This window comes from Pseudopipra pipra, chromosome 3 (genome assembly GCF_036250125.1).
Source record: "Pseudopipra pipra isolate bDixPip1 chromosome 3, bDixPip1.hap1, whole genome shotgun sequence".
Classification (NCBI taxonomy): Eukaryota; Metazoa; Chordata; class Aves; order Passeriformes; family Pipridae; genus Pseudopipra; species Pseudopipra pipra.
The window spans coordinates 115008970-115029613 of record NC_087551.1 but is presented as its reverse complement, the minus strand read 5'-3'; the positions used below and the strand labels follow the sequence as shown (position 1 = coordinate 115029613).

General features: G+C 43.8%; 1 protein-coding gene across 10 annotated transcripts in view; it reads left to right on the top strand.

Moving 5' to 3' along the window:
- HMBOX1 (homeobox containing 1) overlaps window positions 1–20644 on the top strand; it is a 123385-nt gene extending 102741 nt beyond the window's left edge. Inside the window, exons 8-12 of one of the 10 annotated variants that reach the window (XM_064651214.1) lie at window positions 118–213; window positions 1647–1741; window positions 1915–1983; window positions 2667–2747; window positions 4965–5063. In XM_064651214.1, the coding sequence (XP_064507284.1) occupies window positions 118–213; window positions 1647–1741; window positions 1915–1983; window positions 2667–2711 (305 nt within the window). In that variant the 3' untranslated portion in view covers window positions 2712–2747; window positions 4965–5063. Of the gene's footprint in view, window positions 1–117; window positions 214–1646; window positions 1742–1914; window positions 2047–2666; window positions 2748–4964 lie in introns of all 10 variants that reach the window. The other 9 variants (XM_064651206.1, XM_064651205.1, XM_064651204.1 and 6 more) reach the window with 9 other exon arrangements.

The following is a 20644-nucleotide window of genomic DNA, read 5'->3' as shown; positions in this document are numbered from 1 at the left end:
GGACACTTTCCACTCTCCCAGGTTGCTCCAGGCCCCCTCCAACCTGGCCTCAGGCACTTCCAGGAATGGGGGGCAAATGTCTGAGGGTCTTTATTTTTATTTCTGTTCCTTTCCTAGGAAAAAAGTTGTCGGATTTGGAGCGAGTCACCTCCCTCAAAGTGTACAACTGGTTTGCCAACAGGAGGAAGGAGATCAAGAGAAGAGCCAATATCGGTAATGTATCACAGAGCCTCTTTGCAGGGGCTGCACTTGCTCAGGAGAGGTGGCAATTACATCAGAATATATTAGTGGGAACACTGGAGGTTCTGACAGTCTCTGTAGAAGTGTGGAGGAATTATGAAAATCAGCCCCTTGCTGTTCCAGATTTTTTGTGGAATACGTGCAGGAGTTGAGTTTGTGGAAGCCCATCATCAGTGCAGGAAAAGTGGTGCTTTTACAAAGTTTTACTGGAAGATCAGCTTTAAAAAGCAAAGTGAGAAGTCTGCTGTTGGAGTTGTATTTCCCTATGCTCAGGCTCCTTTGGGTGTCCAGAAAATCTAAAATAAAACCTCAAAATTGTAAATAAGGGAGATTGAAACGTTGGTGGGTTCACAGCCTTGCCATGCTGTTTATTCTGGTTATACCTCTGCTCCTTCCAGCTTGCCAAGGTTTTCCACAGTGACAAGTGGCTGGAACAAAGTAATTTTTTTTTCTTGATGATCAGGATAAAACAAAAGTCACTTCAGAGTGAACTCTGCAGGTTTTTAGTGTGAGGAGTTGATCGTAAGGAAATTAGAAGTGACTCTGAACTTGTAAGAAGGATACTTTCTAATGTGGAAAAGACATTCCAAGGAGAATAAACTCACCTCAGTGGCCAGGATTAAACAAACTCCTGCCATTTATGCCAAATTTTATGCCCTTACTTTATGCAGAGTTACTTTTGCAGCACCTGGATGAACAGAGATCCATACCTGCCTATTACCAGGATTTTTATTTCTTTCAAATGCTCTTTATTTTTGCTTTTTTTCTGAGTAAGAAAAAATTCTTTTTGCATGATTTAATGCATTACTGAAATATAACCTGAATTTATTTTTTTAAATGAGAAATTGCTTCTAGAAGAGACTGGAGGGGAACAAAGCAAACTTAGTCCAAGGTGGGTGGAGTGGGAGTTGTATCTGTGCTGTTTGGGCAGAAGGACTAGAAAGAGATTTAAAAGAACCAGAGGAAGCTTTAGATGCATGGATCCTACTAGAAGATGGATATGTTTGTTTTTAAATCCCTTAAGTGCCTTCAAAAATTTCTCCATCTATTTGCAGACACTCCCTGCCCCCCTCAAGCCCTGCCAGTCCAAAGTATGTGGGAAGAGCTACAGGGAATTCTTTTGCCACTCCAGTACATTAGAAATCAAGCTAATTTCTAGTAGGACTGGCTGGAAAACAAGAATTCTCACTCTCCAACAAATCTGTTAATTGGCAAGGAAGGATTTCAGGCTAACCAGTGTTTGTACATGTGCTCCCAAATACTGGAGAGTGAAGAGGAAGAGGCTGAGAACAAACTCTGTTCCTCCAGTTATTCCAACTCCTTGGAAAAAAAAAACAAAACACCTAGTTACTTGAAATTACCCCAATGCATCAGATAAATTAGGGATCCATTTGCTTTTTTCGAAGAAGCAGCAATCCTGGAGAGCCATGGAATAGATGTACAGAGTCCGGGAGGCCATTCCAACAGCGACGACGTGGATGGCAACGACTACTCAGAGCAGGTGAGAACCAGGGCTGAGCCACGGGGCCCAAAAAGGGAGATTCACTCACACCTCAGGAGGCCCTTGACCTCTTGAAAGTAATCTCTTGGTTTTAATTTGGTTTTATGTCATTTTGATGGGGAAAGGGTGAGCGTTCAGCATTTCACCCCCGTGGATTTGTTGCCTCCCCGCAGGACGCTTGGCAAGTACGCAACGGGGAGGAGGAGGGAAGATGTTCAGAGGGAGGCAGAGAAGCAGAGAAGGTAGAAGAAGACAGGAGGATCTGCTCCAAACAAGCAAGTTACACCCCTCACACCACAGGCAGTGTATGATACACGTGGGGAGAGTGTCAGCTCACCCAGTGCCCACCACACCTTGTACCCTCCTTGGCTCTGTTATAGTTGCCCTCCCTCAGGAGAGGATGTACAGGTCTTTAAACAGTTGCTCCTGTAGATCAGGCACCAACAAGCTTCCCTGAAAACTGGGGATCTCTTGCACGTATTCTTTATTTCTCCAAGAAATGCCCTGTTCTGACCTGGGCTAAGGCTGCTATGAGTGGCTGATCTGACCCCAGACACTGTGCCCAGGACACTTTACATTCCCTGTGTCAGCCTTCCCCAGCAAGAAAATGAGCACTGAGCACCCTCCTGGAAGGTCCTGAGCTCCCTCTGCTTGTTTTGTGGGGGAACCTTTCAGGAGCATCTCAGGATCCATCCCTAAGACACTGACAGACAAAGGGTGAAGGGTGGGGGGAAAGGATTTGATTAAGTTTGACCTTTATTTGGCCTATTCCCTATTGTTCTGCAGCAATGTGCCACTATTTGGATTGTTTACATATTACCTGTCTTCTTTTTTTTGTTCGTTTTTGCATTTTAATTCTTGCCTATTCTCTCCTTTCTTGGTTATTTTTAACCCTTGACAGCAACTTCTTTTTTAAATTCTCTAGCAAAAGAATACCCCTTCCCGCACTCTGAGCCCTCACCTACCCTAAAGTTGGTGACCCTTCCTTCACACACCTTCCTGACAGGTATTGCACCCCCTTCCCAATTTTCCTCCAGTGTTGGCCAACCCCCCCCAGGGCTGTGTGTGTGCTTGGCACCAGTGGATTCCACCAGTTCTCTCTTAGTTTTGAAATGAAATGATTCTGTGCTGCCCCAACATCTGGGGTGGGCACATCACTTCCCATTGACTCTTTTGGGGAGAATTAAGTAGCTCTCCCTCTCCAAAAGCTGCTGGTGGAGTGTAATTGCTGCTGAGTGTCCTGGAATGAGTCCCTCACACACTTGGCTGTGGCCCAGTACAAGGAATATCTGGCACAGGCATCCCCAGCTGCTCTGCTGCTGATGGGTATTAAGGCCTTTTTTATAGGTCATCACCAGCAGATTTGGTGGAACCAACTTTTCTGGCTCTGGATGAGGAGAAGCTGCTCTGTGACTGTCATGAAATATTTAGAAAGTGCTCTAAGCACAGATAATTCCCTGTCAGTCAGAAACGGGACTGGAATGCTGAGGTGAAACGTGGTGTAAACTCCCCAGCTGTGTTTTTCTTCTGTGCATTAACCAAAATACTTTGAAAAGAGTGATAAATTGGTTATTAAAATTTAAAGATCTTTGTTTAGAGGCCTTCAAAATGACATTTCTCAGTAATCTGGCTGGGCTCCTCTGTGAGCTGTAATTGGGCATTAGCAGCAAAGAGGATTAAATGGAAGTTCTCTCGATGACCATTTAACATCCCTGAGCTGTTAAAACCAGAAATTCTGTTTTCCACAACAACACTGAAACTCTAATAAAATTTAAAACACAAATTCATTCAAATCCTAACAAAGTGCCTTAAACTCCAGAATTAAGGGCTCTGTATTTCTGCAGATTACTGAGAGGCCCTTAGAGTGTGTGCACATCACAGTGTTTACCAGACACTTGTTGTAAATTAATGCATTCTTTTAAATAACCTCAGGATTTTACCAAATCCTGGGGTTTTTTTGTCCTCCTCAACATTTACCATCTGTCATCTTCATTTAAAGATGCTTTATGCATTTTATTTTAAATCTCACAAGTTCACCACTTAAAGGCTGTTGGGAGACTGAGAAACGTTTATAATTTCCTTTCTGTAATTAATAGTAATTTTAAAACTGTGTGATAACTATTAGTATCCTGTTTTAAAAAGGGGAAAACATGATTTTGCCCTAAGTGCCATATTTGAATTATGGTGGTTCCAGTCCCCCACAGTCATTCCCTTTGTTTTCTTGGCAGCCCAGGAGTTTTTCAGCATCTTTTTCCTTATACCTGTGAGAATTCAGTGTCTTCACAGGATACTGGCTTAGGCTGGGTTTGTATCCTGGCTCTGAGCAAGATCAGTAGTAACATTTAAAGAAAAAGTACTTTTAAAGTACATGTAGAATTATTTCGTTATAGTAGCTTCGAGCTTGTGGAAGTCAGTACTTTTGAGAGGCTTCCTGAACCAGGCCATGCATCCACTTTCATTTTTCCTACTTTTTAGTGGACTAATTTTCCCTGGATCTTTTTTAACCCCTGCCTTTTAAAGCCAGTTTTACTTGTGTCTGACCTGAAAATGAGTGAATCCCAAGCTGAACTAAGTGAAGCAGTGCTTTGGAACACATTCCAGCGGGTGCCTTTGCTTATGAAATCATAACGAAGCCATGAACAATTGTTCTCTGTTTCCCAGTTATTTGTAATAAACATTTACCATATCAACCATCAGCCATTTCTTTCCCAAACTGGAGGACCTGAGTCTGTTGAACCTCTCCTCGTAAGGAAGCCACCTCCTGCCTCTTCCCTGGGATGTTCTTCTCTCTGCCTTTCTGGTTCTTTTGTGTCCTCTAAATAGAATCCAAGAATCCCAGAATGGTTTGGGTTGGAAGGAACCTTAAAGCTTCTCTTGTCCAACCCCTACCATGGGCAGGGATGCCCTTGGGGAGACCAGAACTGTCTGTTCCATGAATTTGTGCAGTGCCTAATGATTCCTGTCTTAATTTGGTTTCCTGACTTACTCCGTGTATCACTTCTATCTTTATCATCTAATATTTTCTTTGAAAGGTGGGTCCCCCACTCCTTTGTCTGCACAGTGAGGGAAATCAACCCTAAACCCACTTTGTAAATTCACTTTCTGCCCCCATAACCACCAGTCCCCTGCCCCTTAGCTCATTACTGGACACACTTCGTTTTACCCACCGATTTCCTGCCTGTGGAATAACCCTGCTTCTCTCTCCTCCTTCCCACATTCCCAGGATGACAGCACTAGCCATAGTGACCACCAAGACCCCATTTCCTTAGCTGTGGAGATGGCAGCAGTCAACCACACCATCCTGGCACTGGCCCGGCAAGGAGCCAACGAGATCAAGACAGAGGCTCTCGACGACGACTGATACAAAGAGAGGGGAGGGTCAAAGCAAGAAGTAACTTAGTTTTAGACGTAGCACCTTAGCAGACTTTCCTCGGTCCTTAATATGTGTTCTTACAGTATAACTTTGCAGTTTCTTGTACGTCAGTTTAGCTGTTAGGGTCTTGTTCTGTGAAGATGGCATGGTGCCCTCAGCCTTTGCATATACTCTCTCAGTATTAATTCCCAATAAATAATCAATCAACCAACCAACCTCCCCTCTCCCGGCCCCAAGTGGCTAGAAAAAAAAAAAAAAATCAAAAAAAAAAATCAAAAAAAAAAAAAAATCTTGCTGCTCTGTCTTAGCATTCAAAGTGCTTCCAGGTATTTTAGACAGCCCTCGATTCCAAGTCTTAGGCTACACTTAAAAACCTTGGATAACCTTAGAGATCGTGTTGAAACAATAGTCCGTACGCTTTCCCTTCCCTGAGACTGAAAGGATGCAAGCTGAGGTAGTGGCACAGGGTCGATGGACACCACACTGGGAGCATCAACAGAGAGTAAAAAGAACACTTAGAACCCCCACTTCAGCCTGGGAATAAATGATTTCCAGCTGCAATAAGCCGTGCCTCACTGGTCATACAGTGACTTGATCTACTTTTGGGTGCTGTGCTGAGAATGTCCATTGGAAACACATTCCCATATTTTCCGTTGGCGTTCACATATTCAACACAGACATCCTCTGCTCTCACAAGCTGCGTGGCTTAGTGGAGAAGTGCTGCCTTCTGCCTCTGGGACCATGGGTTGAAGCCCAGCCTGGGATCAAATGACAAATGAGCTGAATGTCTAATGGACAACAGTCCACTTCTCAGAACCACTATTCCTTTTTGGCATGGCTGGCAGTGCCTGCTCAGAAGAGGTCTAGACTCTTATTGATCTGTCATTAACTATTTCACCTTTTATTCCTCCTCTCGCCTTCTCTGTCCCCGCCCTCCTCCCCTCTCCACTTTGCCACTTTCGAAAGCAATGTTTTCCAGGAAGGTTGTTAAGGTCATAAAATGGGTGAGTGGATTTTTACACATCTGTGTAACCGATGCCTACGTCCTGAGTAGCCTGAAAGGTTGTTGGAGAACTTTGACACCTGACCTTTGCTAGAGAAACCATCAGAGCATAAATATTCTCCTAAATATGAACTTTTTTGTTTGTTTAAAGGCAGGAGGATCTCTTACCTGAGAAATGGGGTGTGAATGTTTTGTGTTCTCTTTACTCTGTCTTTGTTAAGGTGTGAGAAAGCTATACTGCTACGAGCAATTTAATTAATAATTGGAAGCCATACTGATAATGGATGTGGTAATATTTGTAAAGCAAACCTACTTTAAGTAGCAGGAACTAATGGAATTGTTTTCCTTGATCATATGTAGCACTTTTGTTACTTTTTTCTTAAAGATATTTATATTTGATAAGTCTTTTTTTTATCATTTGAGAATTCCAAATACCAAACAGCAAACTTGCATTGCAGAGTCACCCTGCGATCACCTTGTCATCTTAGTATCTAAATGATGAACTGTGTGTGCATCTAAGAAAATTACATCTGCTAGCATTGTGTGGAAATGATCTCCTGGCATCCTGATAAAATGATATGTTGCTGCCGGTAAGAGGAAACATTTTGATGGAAACAGCACGGGAAGTGTTAGAGACGGGCAAGAAAAACGTTAACAAGGAAAAAAAAAAATTAAAAACCCGTGGAAATTTTTGTACGAGAGATGTATAAAAATCTCCACAGCGTTTCCTCGACATTCCATTTTACCTTCCCAGTTTATGTGGGAATAGCTTAAAAAAGAGGAGAACAGCTCAGTCTGAGGGATGGGCTTCCCTTTCTCTCCCACTTTGGAGGCAGAGGGAACGAAGGGAAGTTGCTGTTACTCGCCTTGTTCTCATCCCTTCCTCACTGTGAACTCTCAGAGAGCATCGTGAACCCCTCAAATGTGGCTGCTCAGCAGGTTTTTGGCCAGCCCAAACCCCTCCAGGCACAGGCTGACGAGATCAGCTTTACATCTGTTAATCTGGGGGAAAACTGCTGACCCGAGTGTGGAGGAGATTTTGTGCTTTCAGAGGGCACCGGGTTGGCACCTCTTTGTCTCTGTACCTTTGAAGATATATAGGTAGGGCTTGGCCTCGACTCTCACTTATGGATTTCATTGGAAAATTTATGTGCTTTCCTTGGATATAGATCACTGAAGCAGAATGAAGCCGTCTTTTTTTTTTCTGTTTTACTGCATTTCTCGAGTAGGCAAATTCATAAGTAGCACCGGGGCAGACTCAGGAAAGGCAGGACTGGGATCAGCAACGTTGCACCACTGCAGTTCTTTTCTCACTGCTTTGTATGAATGTTTTGGTACTAAGGAGGGAAAGGACGGGGAGAGCTTTTATTTCTATTTTTGCACAGCAGAATGATCGAGCAAACTCGAGCCTTAGTGGAATTTTACCTACTTATTCATTCCACAGTCACACACCGAGCTGACAAGCAGCATCCACGATTTATAGTAAGGAGATTTTAATAATCGATGACCTCTTTACGTTGGTCTTGCCACCACCATTTGTTCTGGCTGTTTCATTTTAAAAAGAACAGACTCAAAGTGTTGGACAGCTGCAATTTTGAAAGAAATATTGCTTACTATAGTATCTGTAAAAGAAAAAAAAAAGTCGTTGTTTGAGGCGTTGCCTTTTTAAAGCAATAGGGGAGAATGAAAATAGTATTAGGACTTGTGTATCCTGGTTTTAGGTTCATGTGATGCAGGATCAAAGTAACACCACTGGAACTGTATGTCTGTACCATCAAATGTAGAATTATCTGGTCTTAATTCTGTTTGTCACTGTCAGGAAGCCGCTGACATGATGCACCAGTATCCTCTCTGAAGGTTAAACAGGTAAACAAACCCCTGGTGAGCGACTGGAGAGGAGCAGATCCTCCTTGGCTGCAGCTTCCTGGTAAATCCCAGTTTTCTGCTTTCCCACATTTCCCTCTTACCAGAGGAAATAGCAAATAACTGGGGAATCAGACACTTGGGTCTGTGGTGTCAGTGTTTGGGTGTTTCTGTCTGCTTTGGCTTTTCTTTATGCGTCAAGAGGTACGAGGCAGGAGTGAGAGCCCGGCTGTTCCCGGGGTCTTTGTGGAAGGCTGTTTTCTTGATTTTGGAAGATTGCAGTGAGCAATTTGCAGTTAGTGAATTACCTTTTGGTTTGACATTAATTAGCCATGATGGAACAGATGCTGGTGTGATGGTACCAGGAGAAGTGAATGTGATCTGGAGTAAGTGAAAGAATTGGTGGAGAGTGTCTCCTGGAATTTAGCCTTTCTTCTGGTTTTTTTTCCATGTTATGGGACTCTTCTTTGTCTTTCTGTCTCTGGACTTCCTTGGAAATTAAGCCTCGTTTTTATAGCATTGCAGTTCAGTTGTGGTTTGTTGTAGCCAGTCTGGAGTTACTGCAGTTTGTTCTTGTGTGGGTTCCCTTGAAGTGGATCTGGTGGCAGACCAGATCTACCTTTTTGTTCTGTGAATAGAGAAGAAATTATTTAAGATGCTCCTCCTCTGTGGTGGGCACAGGTTGCTTTTAACTTCATAGGGTAAGTTCTGGCTGTTACTTTTTCCCTCATAAAGTCCTTATACTTGAGTTGTTGTCTCTTACCGTCTTCTTAAAACAACAATTTCTACCTCCACTTTTTTTATGGATTGTTTTTTTAATTCCCCCACCTTTTTCTCCTGAAGTATGAGATCCCAAACGTTTGCAAAAGCATTATGAATTGATAAAAATCAGCAGACTTGTTTCTGTTGATCTTCTGAATGCTCTATAAACATACATGTGATTATAATGAAATCCCATTACTCATGTGTTGGCTTTGAGTCAGCAGTGCACTCTTGTAGCAATTAAGGGACCTCATTAAGAGTCTTCAGCAGGTTGTGGAAAGGGATTAGAGCTTTCTGTCCAGCATTTGTGGGACCCTTGTGTGGGCAGGAGGTGTGAGGGTTGGAGCACAAATTACATGGAGGGAGATCATAAGAGCTGGGTTTGTCCAGGCTGGCTCTGGGGACGTCCCGTATTTTGGTTTTTGACTGTCTTATAGGTTGGTTTTAACTGGGGGGCCTGTGCAGGGTCAGGAGTTGGACTTCAGTGATCCTCATGGGTCCCTTCCAACTCAGGATACTCTGTGGTTCCAGGGGAGGCAGAGCCAGGCTCTTCTCAGAAGGGCACGGCAAAGATGTGAGGGACAGTGGGCTAAAGTTGCGTCAAAGAAAATCCCAGATGAATATAAAGAGAAATATTTTCCTACTCAGAGGGGCAGAACAACAGTCTGAAAAGGCAGTAGAATTCCCATCCTTGGGGATATTCAAAACTCAACTGGACAGGGTTGGATTAGAGACCTCCAGAGGTCTCTTCTGACCAAAATTATTCTATGATTCTGTAACAGAGCTGCTCAGGTTGGGCTGTTCCCTAGTTCTGATTTATACATGTTGACTTGTTAAAAGAAATCCTCTTAATTTGTTGGGGTTTTTTTCTGTTTTGCTGTTCATAAAAGTTAACTTTTCTAGTTTACTAATAGAGAGGAGCTTTATTTGCAGGGTCTGGCTCCAGGCTCCAGTCAAGCCATAAGTTAGAACTTTCATTAATTATTTGCTCTGTTTACACAGTTCTTCAGGGATATTTGACTTAACTCTGTTTCATTGCCTAACATAAGACTGGTAAGTTTTTCATGTTTTTGTAACATTTGTGATTTGTAGATCAGTTTTTGCCTTCATTTGTGAGGGTTCATCCTTGTCTTGCTGCTGAAAAATTCCACATATTGGAGGAGAAATCGTGGTTCATTTAAGCCCACTGGTGACTACTGTGATAAGCTACAAATTCTGGGTCAGTAAATCACAAATTGATCATTATCAGAAGCTGAAAGGGTTTGATGGGGAAAAAGTCACATTATAATTGCTTGGGTCCTCTTTCCTTAAGTGTTTGCTGTTGGCCACTGCTAGAAAAAAGAAACCCATGGTACTTGTAACAGGGTTTCATAAAGAAAAAGGTTTGATTTTTCATATGGATAAAACCACTAAAATTAGTGTAAGAATTTCCAAAACTCAAATTAATTGCTGCCTTAATGCAGGATTGTGGTTCCCTGGGTGTGAGCTTAACTCCAGTCCAAAGCTGGAGTCACACTTTTCCCTGCAAATTACTAAGATTCAGTGTGAGATTTTGCCCATAATCCTGAGCTGTGGATGTTCAGTTGGAAAAGATCACACTCCCCCCCCCCTTTTTATCCCTGGAATTGAGCTTGTTTTAATTAATAATTTTCTTAGCAGAAGGTTTATGTTCCTCCTCCCAGCCCAGCTCCAGCATAGTGCAGCCCTCACCTCCCAGTGCTCATCAGCTTCTTTCAAACTCACTGAATAATTAACCAGCAGATTTTAGGAGTTTCTGTTAAAATAAACTTTGCTCTTATTTCAAGCCTTGCACTCTGAAGTTATTTAACTTGATATTGTTATTTCAATCAAAGTCTTAAGCTTTGATTTGGCAATAATCTTTGGTTTGGGGTAGCTTTTGGCAGGACTCTTTGGTGGCAGGATTGGTCTTAAAACTGTGTTCTGTGTCAGTGACCTTAATATGTGTTGATGGCCCAGATTTGGTGTGTGTTTGTGGCAGCAGTCAGGGCTGTATCCTGATCCCAGCCATTTTAATGGAGTTTTGTGGAGTTGGGAGTTTTCACTGTGATCCCTTGGAAGGGAATGTTGATGACCTGACCAGAAAGTACCTCGCAGTTCCCAAAAAGAGTTACAGAGACATTTCAAACTAGAGCATTCCCTCTTGGGCTTTTTAGCAGCTGGGATATTTACTCAGGATATTGGAGCAGTTCTTGGCCAACAGGCATTTGGCACAGCCCTAAAACCTTCGTTTTAGCCTCTCCTACTGTTGTCAAATTTATGGGGTTTAAACTGTCTGACTGAAGATGTTGCACATTGATGAAAACCAGAGGCTTTCTGGAGATGGCAGCTACAAATCCAAATTTGAAATACACAGAAATTATCTTCTTTGTGAGAAATGTGTTATCACTAGAAGAGCTGGGTTGGGTGTTTTGAGGACTGTCAATAACATGACAGTGATTTGATGTTGGTTTTTGTCCAACAAATATAAATCAAATCAGACCAATGGAAGTTATGTCAGTGGCACCAGTGAGACAGAGGCCTTGTCACTTAAAAATAGGCTGGATTTGTTTGTTCCTGCCTGTTTTCATGTGGCTTTCATCCAAGAATTGTGGTTTGGGTGCGAAGAGACCTTAAAGGTCGTCTCATTCCACCGCCCTGCCATGGGCAGGGACACCTTCCACTATCCCAGATTGTTCCAAGTGCCGTCCAACATGGTCTTGGACACTTCCAGGAATGGGTCAGCCACAACTGTCATGGAGATAGAAAAGGATTTGCTATTTGGAGTGCAGGGGGAAAATTCACAAAACACTTTAAACGCCCCTTTTAATGAGGCTGATCCAGAGAATGAACTAATGGGTTGGATGGCTGCAGTGCTGGGCTCTATCCCATTCTTTCAGGAAGGTCTGGAGTGCTCCAGCCAACAGCTTAAGCAGGAATGAACCAAAAGCATTGAACTGGAGTGAGCTGGTGATGGGCCTTTGATGTTTCTGTATGTACAGTGCATCTCCTCCTCAGATGGCTTGGCAGGAGCCTCTCCCTGCCATTTATTCCCTCTCAGTTCCATGGCAGCGGGTGTATCCTGCTGATCAAAACACCCAGCACACTTGTGCTAAATCCTTTCAAACTGCAGCCAGGGTAATTGGGATGGGCAGGATAAATGCATGGGAGTATGGCAGGAGAAGTGATGGCAGCTCCTTTGAATGACTGGGTGTCCCTGACGTGTAATTAGCTGCTTTAGAGCGCTGGGGATTGGCATGGTCGCGATTAAAAGGATTTCTGTCTTTTCTGTGACTGAAAACAGGAGATCCTCCGCCCCCTAATTCTCTTTAATACCACTGTTATTAGTGACACTTGGAACACAGACCCTCTGTAAACTTAAATAATGACCTAAATGAATGGTGACTTACAACAGCAGGGGCTGAGCTGAGGCCAGTTTTCTATGCAAAGCTGCTTCTCCTGGTTTTCCGTTCCCCACTCCATGTACGTGTCGCTTCTCAGTGAGTTTTGGAGACAAAAAGGATGTTTAGTTATGTGACAGATTGCCCAGGGGCTGGTTTAGCTCTCCTCGTTGTTTTGGGGTTGTAGAGGTGAGGAAGGTGAGCCATGAACTCCACTGAACTCATCTCATGTCACCTCTGCACTGTTTGGTCTCCAGTCCCTTGGAGCAGAGAATGGAACTGGCTCTTGTGTCCTCCTCCAATTCCCCTTCCTGGTGTCTCTTTGGAAGCCTCACCAGAACTTGTTGCCACGGTGTCCTCGAGCTCTCTGCTGTCCCAATTAACATGCTGTAGGGACAGGAGCTAACTCCCCTTTTCCTTAAAAAACCTCAGAATATCCTGCACCTGCAGGTTTGGCTGGACACCATCCCTGCCATTCACCAGCGGTGTGTGGTGGTGACCCAAAATAACACCATCATTTTTCCCTGACAAGTTGCTAGATTCTCAAAAAACATCTGCCAGAGGGTTTTCTGTGCCTTTTAATTCTGTTTCTGTGAATATTTGTTGGCCCTTGAGCACTGCAGAGCTTGAGCTCCATTTTTACCCTCAAGTTGACCAGATTTTTCCATAGTGCTGTTCTCCCACTGCAGTCACTTATCAGACAGGTTTCCGGGGTTTTTTGGTGTGTGAAGAGATTCTTAGTCAAACTTACTAAAATGAGCACCATCAAAAAAGAATTTAGGAACTTCCTCAAGCTCTTATTTGAATCTTCCAGTTACTTCTCAGCTTCTTTGCACTGAAATCCTGGTGTGACTCTCACCCAGTGTCACTGTGGTTCAGAGCAGAGCTGTGGGTACTTCAGTTCTTCCAGCACTACACTCACAGTACCAATGGGAACAACTTCTTTTCAAGAATATACATTTTTAGGTGTTCACTTGCTGCTGTCACTGGCCTCAATTCAGCTTCCTGCCCTCCTCTCCTCGACTAATTAAAGTCTTCCATGTAACGCTGAGATGGCACATGGAGCTTAAATAACCCACCTCTTTAATTAAGAGGTTGAATTCAGCCTTCTGAGATATATTTGACATCATTTGAGATTTAAAAATACATTTTACTTACACAGTTTATCCATCAGATCGCTCGAGGAGGGCAAAGAGATAATGAAAGTAAATTATTAATTAATATCTCTCACCCAGTATATTCCATTAAGATTATTAAGCATATATTCCATTCCTCAAAGCACATTTGACTTTGGATATATTTTTTTTTAAGTCTGCTGGTGAAGTTTCTGCCTCTTTCTTTGACAGGGCTGTAGTGACAGGGCTGAAAACATCCTTCAGGAGCAAACCAGAGCCAGGAATTCTGAGTATGAACTCACTGACCAGGTTTTCCATTTCATTGCTGCATTATGGCAGGTGAGCAGATCTGAGCCCAGAGTGACATGGACTCTGCCTGCCACATTCAAGCTGTTCTTCCCTTTCAAAGGTTTGATGGAATTTTGGAGTGGAACCAGCAGCAGGAGCATCTCACCTTTCAGCGTGTGGGATGGAGGGGGCTGAGTTTAGGTGGAGGTACATTAGGGTCAGAGTGGTGAAGAGGAAATTCCACATATTGTTGGGGAAGACCCAGCACAAAATCTGTAACTGCTCCTTGAGAAGAGGAAACATCCCGGAATCTTTATTGATGTGGTAATTGAAGCAGCTGAGGAGTTGTGATGGGAATTTGAGCCATGCTCTTGTTCAGTTTGTTGCAGGGGCAGTTCCCAGAATCCCAGAATGGTTTGGATTGGAAGGGACCTTAAAGATCATCTCATACCACCCTCTGCCATGGGCAGGGACACCTTCCACTAGCCCAGGTTGCTTCAAGTCCTGTCCTGCCTGGCCTTGGACACTTCCAGGGATGGGGCAGCCACAGCTTCTCTGGGCAACCTGTGCCAGGGCCTTATCACCCTCACAGCCAAGAATTCCTTCCCCATATCCCATCTCTCCCTGCCCTCTGGCAGTGGGAAGCCATTCCCTGTGTGCTGTCCCTCCAGCCCTTGTCCCAAGTTCCTCTGCAGCTCTCCTGGAGCCCCTTTAGGCTCTGGAAGGTGCTAGAAGGTCTCCCACAGAGAGAGTTGCCTCTCAGTTTAACTAAACTTTTCCATCTTGGCACAGCTGCTCATTGGGCAGGAACTGGTTAATTCTACACCACTTCCTTCCTTTAGAGCTTTTTAAGTCACAGTCCTCTTTCTCCAGGTGCTTGGAGAAGATAGATGCTCTTGAGATGAGGGAATGTTTATAAATCCATTGGATATATATGGCCAGGTTTTAAAGAATGATGTGAAAAAGGCAGAAACTTCAATTAGGGGATTTTTATTTCTTCATTGTTGTATTTGGAAGGGCAGGACGGTTTATTCATCCCCTTGGATGAAGTTTATGGAACAGGGAGTTTGCATGAGGATTGTGGGAGGCCACCTGACATTCAGGGTCTCCTTGTAGGTGACAGACTGGTCCCTTCTGGCCTTAATTGTATAAATCTGTGACTCCAAAGAGGTGGATCTGTCTTTTACCTTTATAACTTGTTACATTGAGTAATCTGTAGAGATTCGAGTTCTGCAGGGGTTCTGTGCAGCAAGAACTTTCCATCAGAGAACATGTTGTGCCTTATGTCTGTAACCCAAGTTCCAGTTCTGTTGATAAATCTCTTTTACCCAAAACCATTCAACATGAACCAAGTTTGATCAGTCACCACCGTTTCTTTCCAGCTGTGGTGCCTCAAGCAACTGGTTTCCACAAATCCTTTCATCAATTGCCAGAGTGCTTCAGAAATATCTCACAAGTCCTCTTGCTAAACTGATGTCTCCTTTCTTTCCTTCATGGGGCCTGTATTTCCTTGAGGGAATTCCAGTGGAGTGTTCTGAGCTGTCCCTCCTCCAACAGCTCTGATCATTCACTTACAAGTTGATTCTTGGTCCTGAATTTGTCACATGTTATTTTCAATGCTTCTTCCACAGGTAGTTTCTTTTTATCTTCCATCCAAGCTCCTTCACATCCTGATCATCCTATTTTTTCCTAGTTTACCAATGGTTTTTTCCATACTGAAGTGCTCTGACCTGAATCTGTTGTTTTTACAGTCCCCTAATACAGGATATATACTGTTTCCACCCTAATAAAAAGCAATCCAGTGTAGGGCTGAAGCTTAGGTTTGATCCAGCCTTATGAAATCTTCCCAACTTTCTGCTCCAGGGTTTTCCCAGCATGGAAAACTAGCAGCTCTGCCTTCCCTCACTGCAGTTTGGATGCCTAGATAAGAAAATCAGGGAAATAGTGACTTCTAAGTATAATAATTTAAATTATTTCTTGGACTTCCATGCCCTCTCTCCCCTTTCACTGTCTTGGTGACTTGTGCCATCTTCTTTCTCACAGAATCCCAGAATGGTTTGGGTTGGAAGGGACCTTAAAAACCATCTTTTTCCACCCCCTGGTGTGGGCAGGGACACCTTCCCAGCTTGCTCCAAGCACCATCCAGCCTGGTCTTCTCCTTCTGTTTTCCCTGTACAGGCACTTTATTACCTTCAAACAGTGTATTTCTGGTTAAACCTCTTTGAATTCCTTTAATACTTCCTCAGTCCAAGTTTAGAGACATTCACCTTTCCTTTGGCCTTTCAGATGGTGCTGTATCCATTATTTAATTGAAGTCTAAATTTATATTGTCCACAGCAGAGAGTAAATGTGACCAGTTTTGCCTACTTTCACCCTTAAAAAAAAAATTAGCTCATAAATTCAACCAATTTACAACAGGTTCTTCACCTGCAGCCTCCTGTGTGAGAGAAGGTGGTTGGATCATGGAAGAGGGACAAGGTGGGAGCATTTTTTTCATGGAATCATGGAATGGTTTGGGTTGGAAGGGACCTTAAAGCTTGTCTCATTCCCACCCCTGCCATAGGCAGGGACAACTTCCATAGACCAGGTTGCTCCAAACCTTTCTTGTTCCATTTTATTTTGTCTTGCTTGCTCTTAGTATTGGAACCTGTTTTAAATTGGAGTGGATTTTCCTGGTTCAGGTGCTGTTGCCTGCTTTAAATAGGAGAGTTTGGGACAGGATGCCTGGATTTGCACAGCTTTCCCAGGAGTGTGGTGGTTCCCTTTGTCACTTTGTTCACCCAGGGTTTGGGATCACTTTTTGCAGCCAGAGTAACTTATTATTATTGTTGTTATTAAGTTATTTCAGATTTTAAGATGATTGGAAAAACTTGAAGTTACTTTTCCAAATGAAAAAGTAGAAAAAGCAGAGTTTGGATTTTGAGCTTCCCATCTTTCAGTGGATAACACTGAATTTTCTATTTCTTTTTTTTGGCTTCTGCCTGAATTTGAGTGTCATCTTGAGAAACTTGTGCTGAACTGAAGGTGGTGACTGGTTTTTAGTTGCTGTGGGACCAGAGCCCTGTTTGGTCCTTCCTGAGGGACAGATTTTCCATCCCATCACCCGTTGCAATACAAACCCAAAAACAAAAACCCCTTTTTGCCTTGATTTTGGCTCCGGGAATGTCTCAGCAAAGCCGACCCTCCTTAATTTTGCTGCCAGAGTTGTCCTGGGTGGTTCCAGGCAGCACTTCTCCCACCAGTGCTGCTGGCTTAGACTGGGAAAGCCCCATATCCCTCTGGAAGTCAGATGTCAAATCCAGTAGGATGAAGCGACAGAACCCCCCCGGGGGAAAGGCTCTTACCTTAAAGATAATCCAGGAATAACAGGTTTAAACTCCCTGTAGTTCCATAGCAGTTCTGTCAAAGGGTGACAAGTACAAGTCAGTTGTGGCCATGGGGAGCACTATTTTCCTGACAAATTGCCTTGGCTGTCTTCCTCTTGGTCTTCATGATCTTCCCAAGGCTGCCGAAAGCCCGGGAAGTGTGAAGTGTGTGCAGTACTTTTTGAATTTTAGGGTTTTTTAGTTAGTGTCAATTTTAAAAGTGCCTAAGTGAGGAACAGGACTCCAGAGTGAGCTGGAGGAATAGGATTAGACCTCATTTCCCTCTTAAGAAAAGAGCCCTCCCTGCATCCCTCCACACATCCCTCCAGATGAGTCCAGAGCCCGGCAGAATCTGGCTGGAAAAAACTCTGCTCCTTCCTCCTCTTGGTTTTCAGTCTGGTGGGGATGGGGAGTGGATCTCATTTCTCAGCCAAACCTTTGCAATCTCTGATTTGGGGTGGATGGCAAAGAGGGGGGAAGCCTGGATAGGATTCAGTAGGAAACTGCCTCTTGGATTGCAGATCCAAAGGGCCTTGTGTGTTAAACATCCACCTCTGGATAACCAGACTCTGGATGGAAAAACCTAAAATGCATCTTTAATCTCTCATTTGGAATCCCAGAATGGTTTGGGTTGGAAGGGACCTTAAAGATCATCCAGTCCCACCTCATGCCATGGGCAGGAACATCTTCCACTATCCCAGGTTGCTCCAAGCCCCGTCCAACCTGGCCTTGGACACTTCCAGGGATGGGGCAACCAAAACCTCTCTGGAATCCCAGAGGCAGTTTCTTCCTATATTTTGAATTATTTCTAGGTTTATCATAGTGGCACCTGCTAAACATTTTATCAAAATAATCCTGACTGTTGGCAGGTGGTTATAATTTTGTAAAGGTGAGAATTTTATGTGGGTTTTAAAGGAAAAAAAAAAAGATATCGATGGTAGTTTAAAAATTTATGTTAAAGGAGAATTTCTTCTGACCAGAGTGAAAGGAGATAACAGAACACTATGAAGGTGTTTTAGTACCACTTAAGGGTTCAGCAAATGAAAGCAATCCATATGTAGATGTTTTATTTTTCATTAGGAACAAAATGTTTTCACTCTGACAACTGAACATGCGAGGTGGGAAAGCCTGGGGAATGTCTGTTGGCAAGGAAAGCTGTGAGGACTCTTCTGCAGAGAGCAGAAAATCAGCCTGTAGGGTGTGGATGGGAGTTGATATAAGCAATGATCCTGTGGGGATCCTAATGGGAATCAAGAGTTTGTGGAGCCTGTGGCACACAAGGACCCTTCCCCTGCTCTGAGATGCCTTTTTGAACTGATATTCTTCTCTGAACCAAGTGATTGTCACGGACAGTGGGTGACAACAGATCAGTGTAGGGAGTGTCTCAAACCTAGAAGTGAAAGGGTGGTGGAACAGCATCAGAGCCACACAAAAATGGACCAAACCCCCAGAAGAGCACGGGGGGAGGGTCATGCTCCTCCTGTCCATGTTTGTGTGTCTTGGTTTTGTCCCACTGATCTTGGCTTGGGGGTCGTGCCAGCCGTGTCTCCAGGTCATGGAGGGGCGTGTGGGATGGCTCCAGTCGCCTCCTGTCACTCCATGTGTCACCAGATCAGTGATCCAAGAGTGTCCCATCCCTGCTGGTCGCTCCAGCGGGTCCTTTCCTGTCCATCCCTTCCTCTGTTGGCATCTCCCACCTTCCTGTTTGTTTGCCCCGACCAAACTGGCCCCTGTGTCTCATCTGCTGTAGGTGTCCCACCTACCTCAAGAGGCAAAACATGGGATCCTGGAGTGGTGTGTTCCCACTCTGGGCTGTTTTCCATGAGCACTCGCACACACACACACACACACACACACACTGGAATGTATATTCTCCTCCCCCTCGCCCCCAAATAACCTCTTGACCCGATCCTTGCTGTAGCCACCACCAACTCCTCTTGCAAATTGGATGCTGCTTTAAATGTGAAAACAAATGTTCAAGAAGCTATAAAACCTGAATGAAAGCTAAAGCTGAATTTATAAAGCCTTGTTGCATATGAGCCAAAAGTGCAAAAAGCTCTATATAATGAACTAACCTGCCACTCATATAAATATAAATATATATAAATATATTAAAATCAGACTGTTCTACAAAATTGTGTATTTGTATTTTTGTGTACGTACAATTTTCTGCTAAGCAGAAGGAGGATGTAGTATAGGATGATGTGAGAAGAGATTTTGTTTAATCATATTTCTTTGTTACTTATTTTTGTTAACATCCAGATGCCTGTCTTTGTCTTATGTGTATGACACTGTTCCAAAGGTGCAGTATCCCTCTCCCGCTCCGCCTTCAGCCTCCTCCACCGGGAATGAGTCAGGTGATGCTGCTCATCATCATCATCTTCATCATCATCAAACCCTTCAGGTACACCCCGGTCTTGATCTTAAGGGCTGCTCGTTCAGCTTAAAGACAAGATATTTCACGTTGCTCATCATCATCAAGTCAAATATTCCTGTGCTGGTTGATTCCCTTTCGTGTGGTTGTTCTCTGAGCACCATCCCCAGTCCGTGGTGTCCTTGCTGCTGTGGCCCTCAGCCTGACATTTCGGGGGGGAAAACATGAAGTCAGATAAATTTGAGGGGAGGATGAACAGATCCTCGTGGTGGGAAGTTGTTTATGGATAAAGAGGTACCAGGGGAGCAGTGGGGTGTCCCGGGGGGGATATCTGGCAACACCATGAAGGGGGTGATGGAGGAAGGGGCCACGGGGAGGTTTGTTCCCCAGAGTTGGCTGCTGAGGGGGAGCTTTGCTTTCAGGAAGGCAGGTTGGAGAGGTGGTGGGTTGTAACTCTCCCTGTGCTGCTTCAGGAACATCCTTCCATCCCAGGGGCATCTCTGGTGGCTTTGGGGCAGTTTGGGCCTCTGATTCAAGGACAGTTGGAGCAGCCTTGTGAGACAGGGTCCATCTGCTCACAATGCCCTTGCAGTGAAGACACTGATGGTTAAGAATATTCCAAAAACCTTCTCCAAATCACTGCCTTTACCTGCAAGGTGCCAATGGCTCATTGCAAGGAGAGAAGGAATAGTTTAGAAAACTTGAGACCCCTTGGTGTGTTTGGGAATTGTTATTTATCCAGGGAAAGAAAGGGTCAGAGGAGAACTGGATAAAACAGGATGCAGTGGAATAACTAAGGCAGAGCTTTGGGCACGAGGTGATGGAAGTTCCCCTTCAGTTCCACCCCAGACCCTTGAGGAAACCAGCCCAAGTGTTCCCACCCGAAATGCAGGTGAAGGTTTATGTCCCTCACACACCTTCCTCTGCTGGCAGGTGCTGTGAAAACCCCAAGTATCAACCTCTTCCCTTGTGTCCTTTCCTGCTTTTTTTCTTTTTTAATTTAATGAGAATCATTCGTTGTTTGAACCGACCCGCGGCCCAGGGAGAGCGATACTGCACCTTTACACGTAGGGCTCATATTTATAACAATGTGTAATGACTGTAGCAAAAGTCCTTGTTTCTGTATGTGAATGGACAGAGAAACAAGTGCTCTATTGTATTGATTAAAATAGTTCAAATGAGTCCTGTATCATTGTATCTCCTATTCTGGATTAGTGCCTTTTGGACAGTAGACTGTTCTGTAATTAAAATGTAGTATAACTGCTTTTTTGTACAGTTTTGTTTTAATAAAACTTTTTTTTAATTTGTGTTTATTTTAGTATTGTACCTATTAGAAAATAAAAATGTATAACTCAACACTGA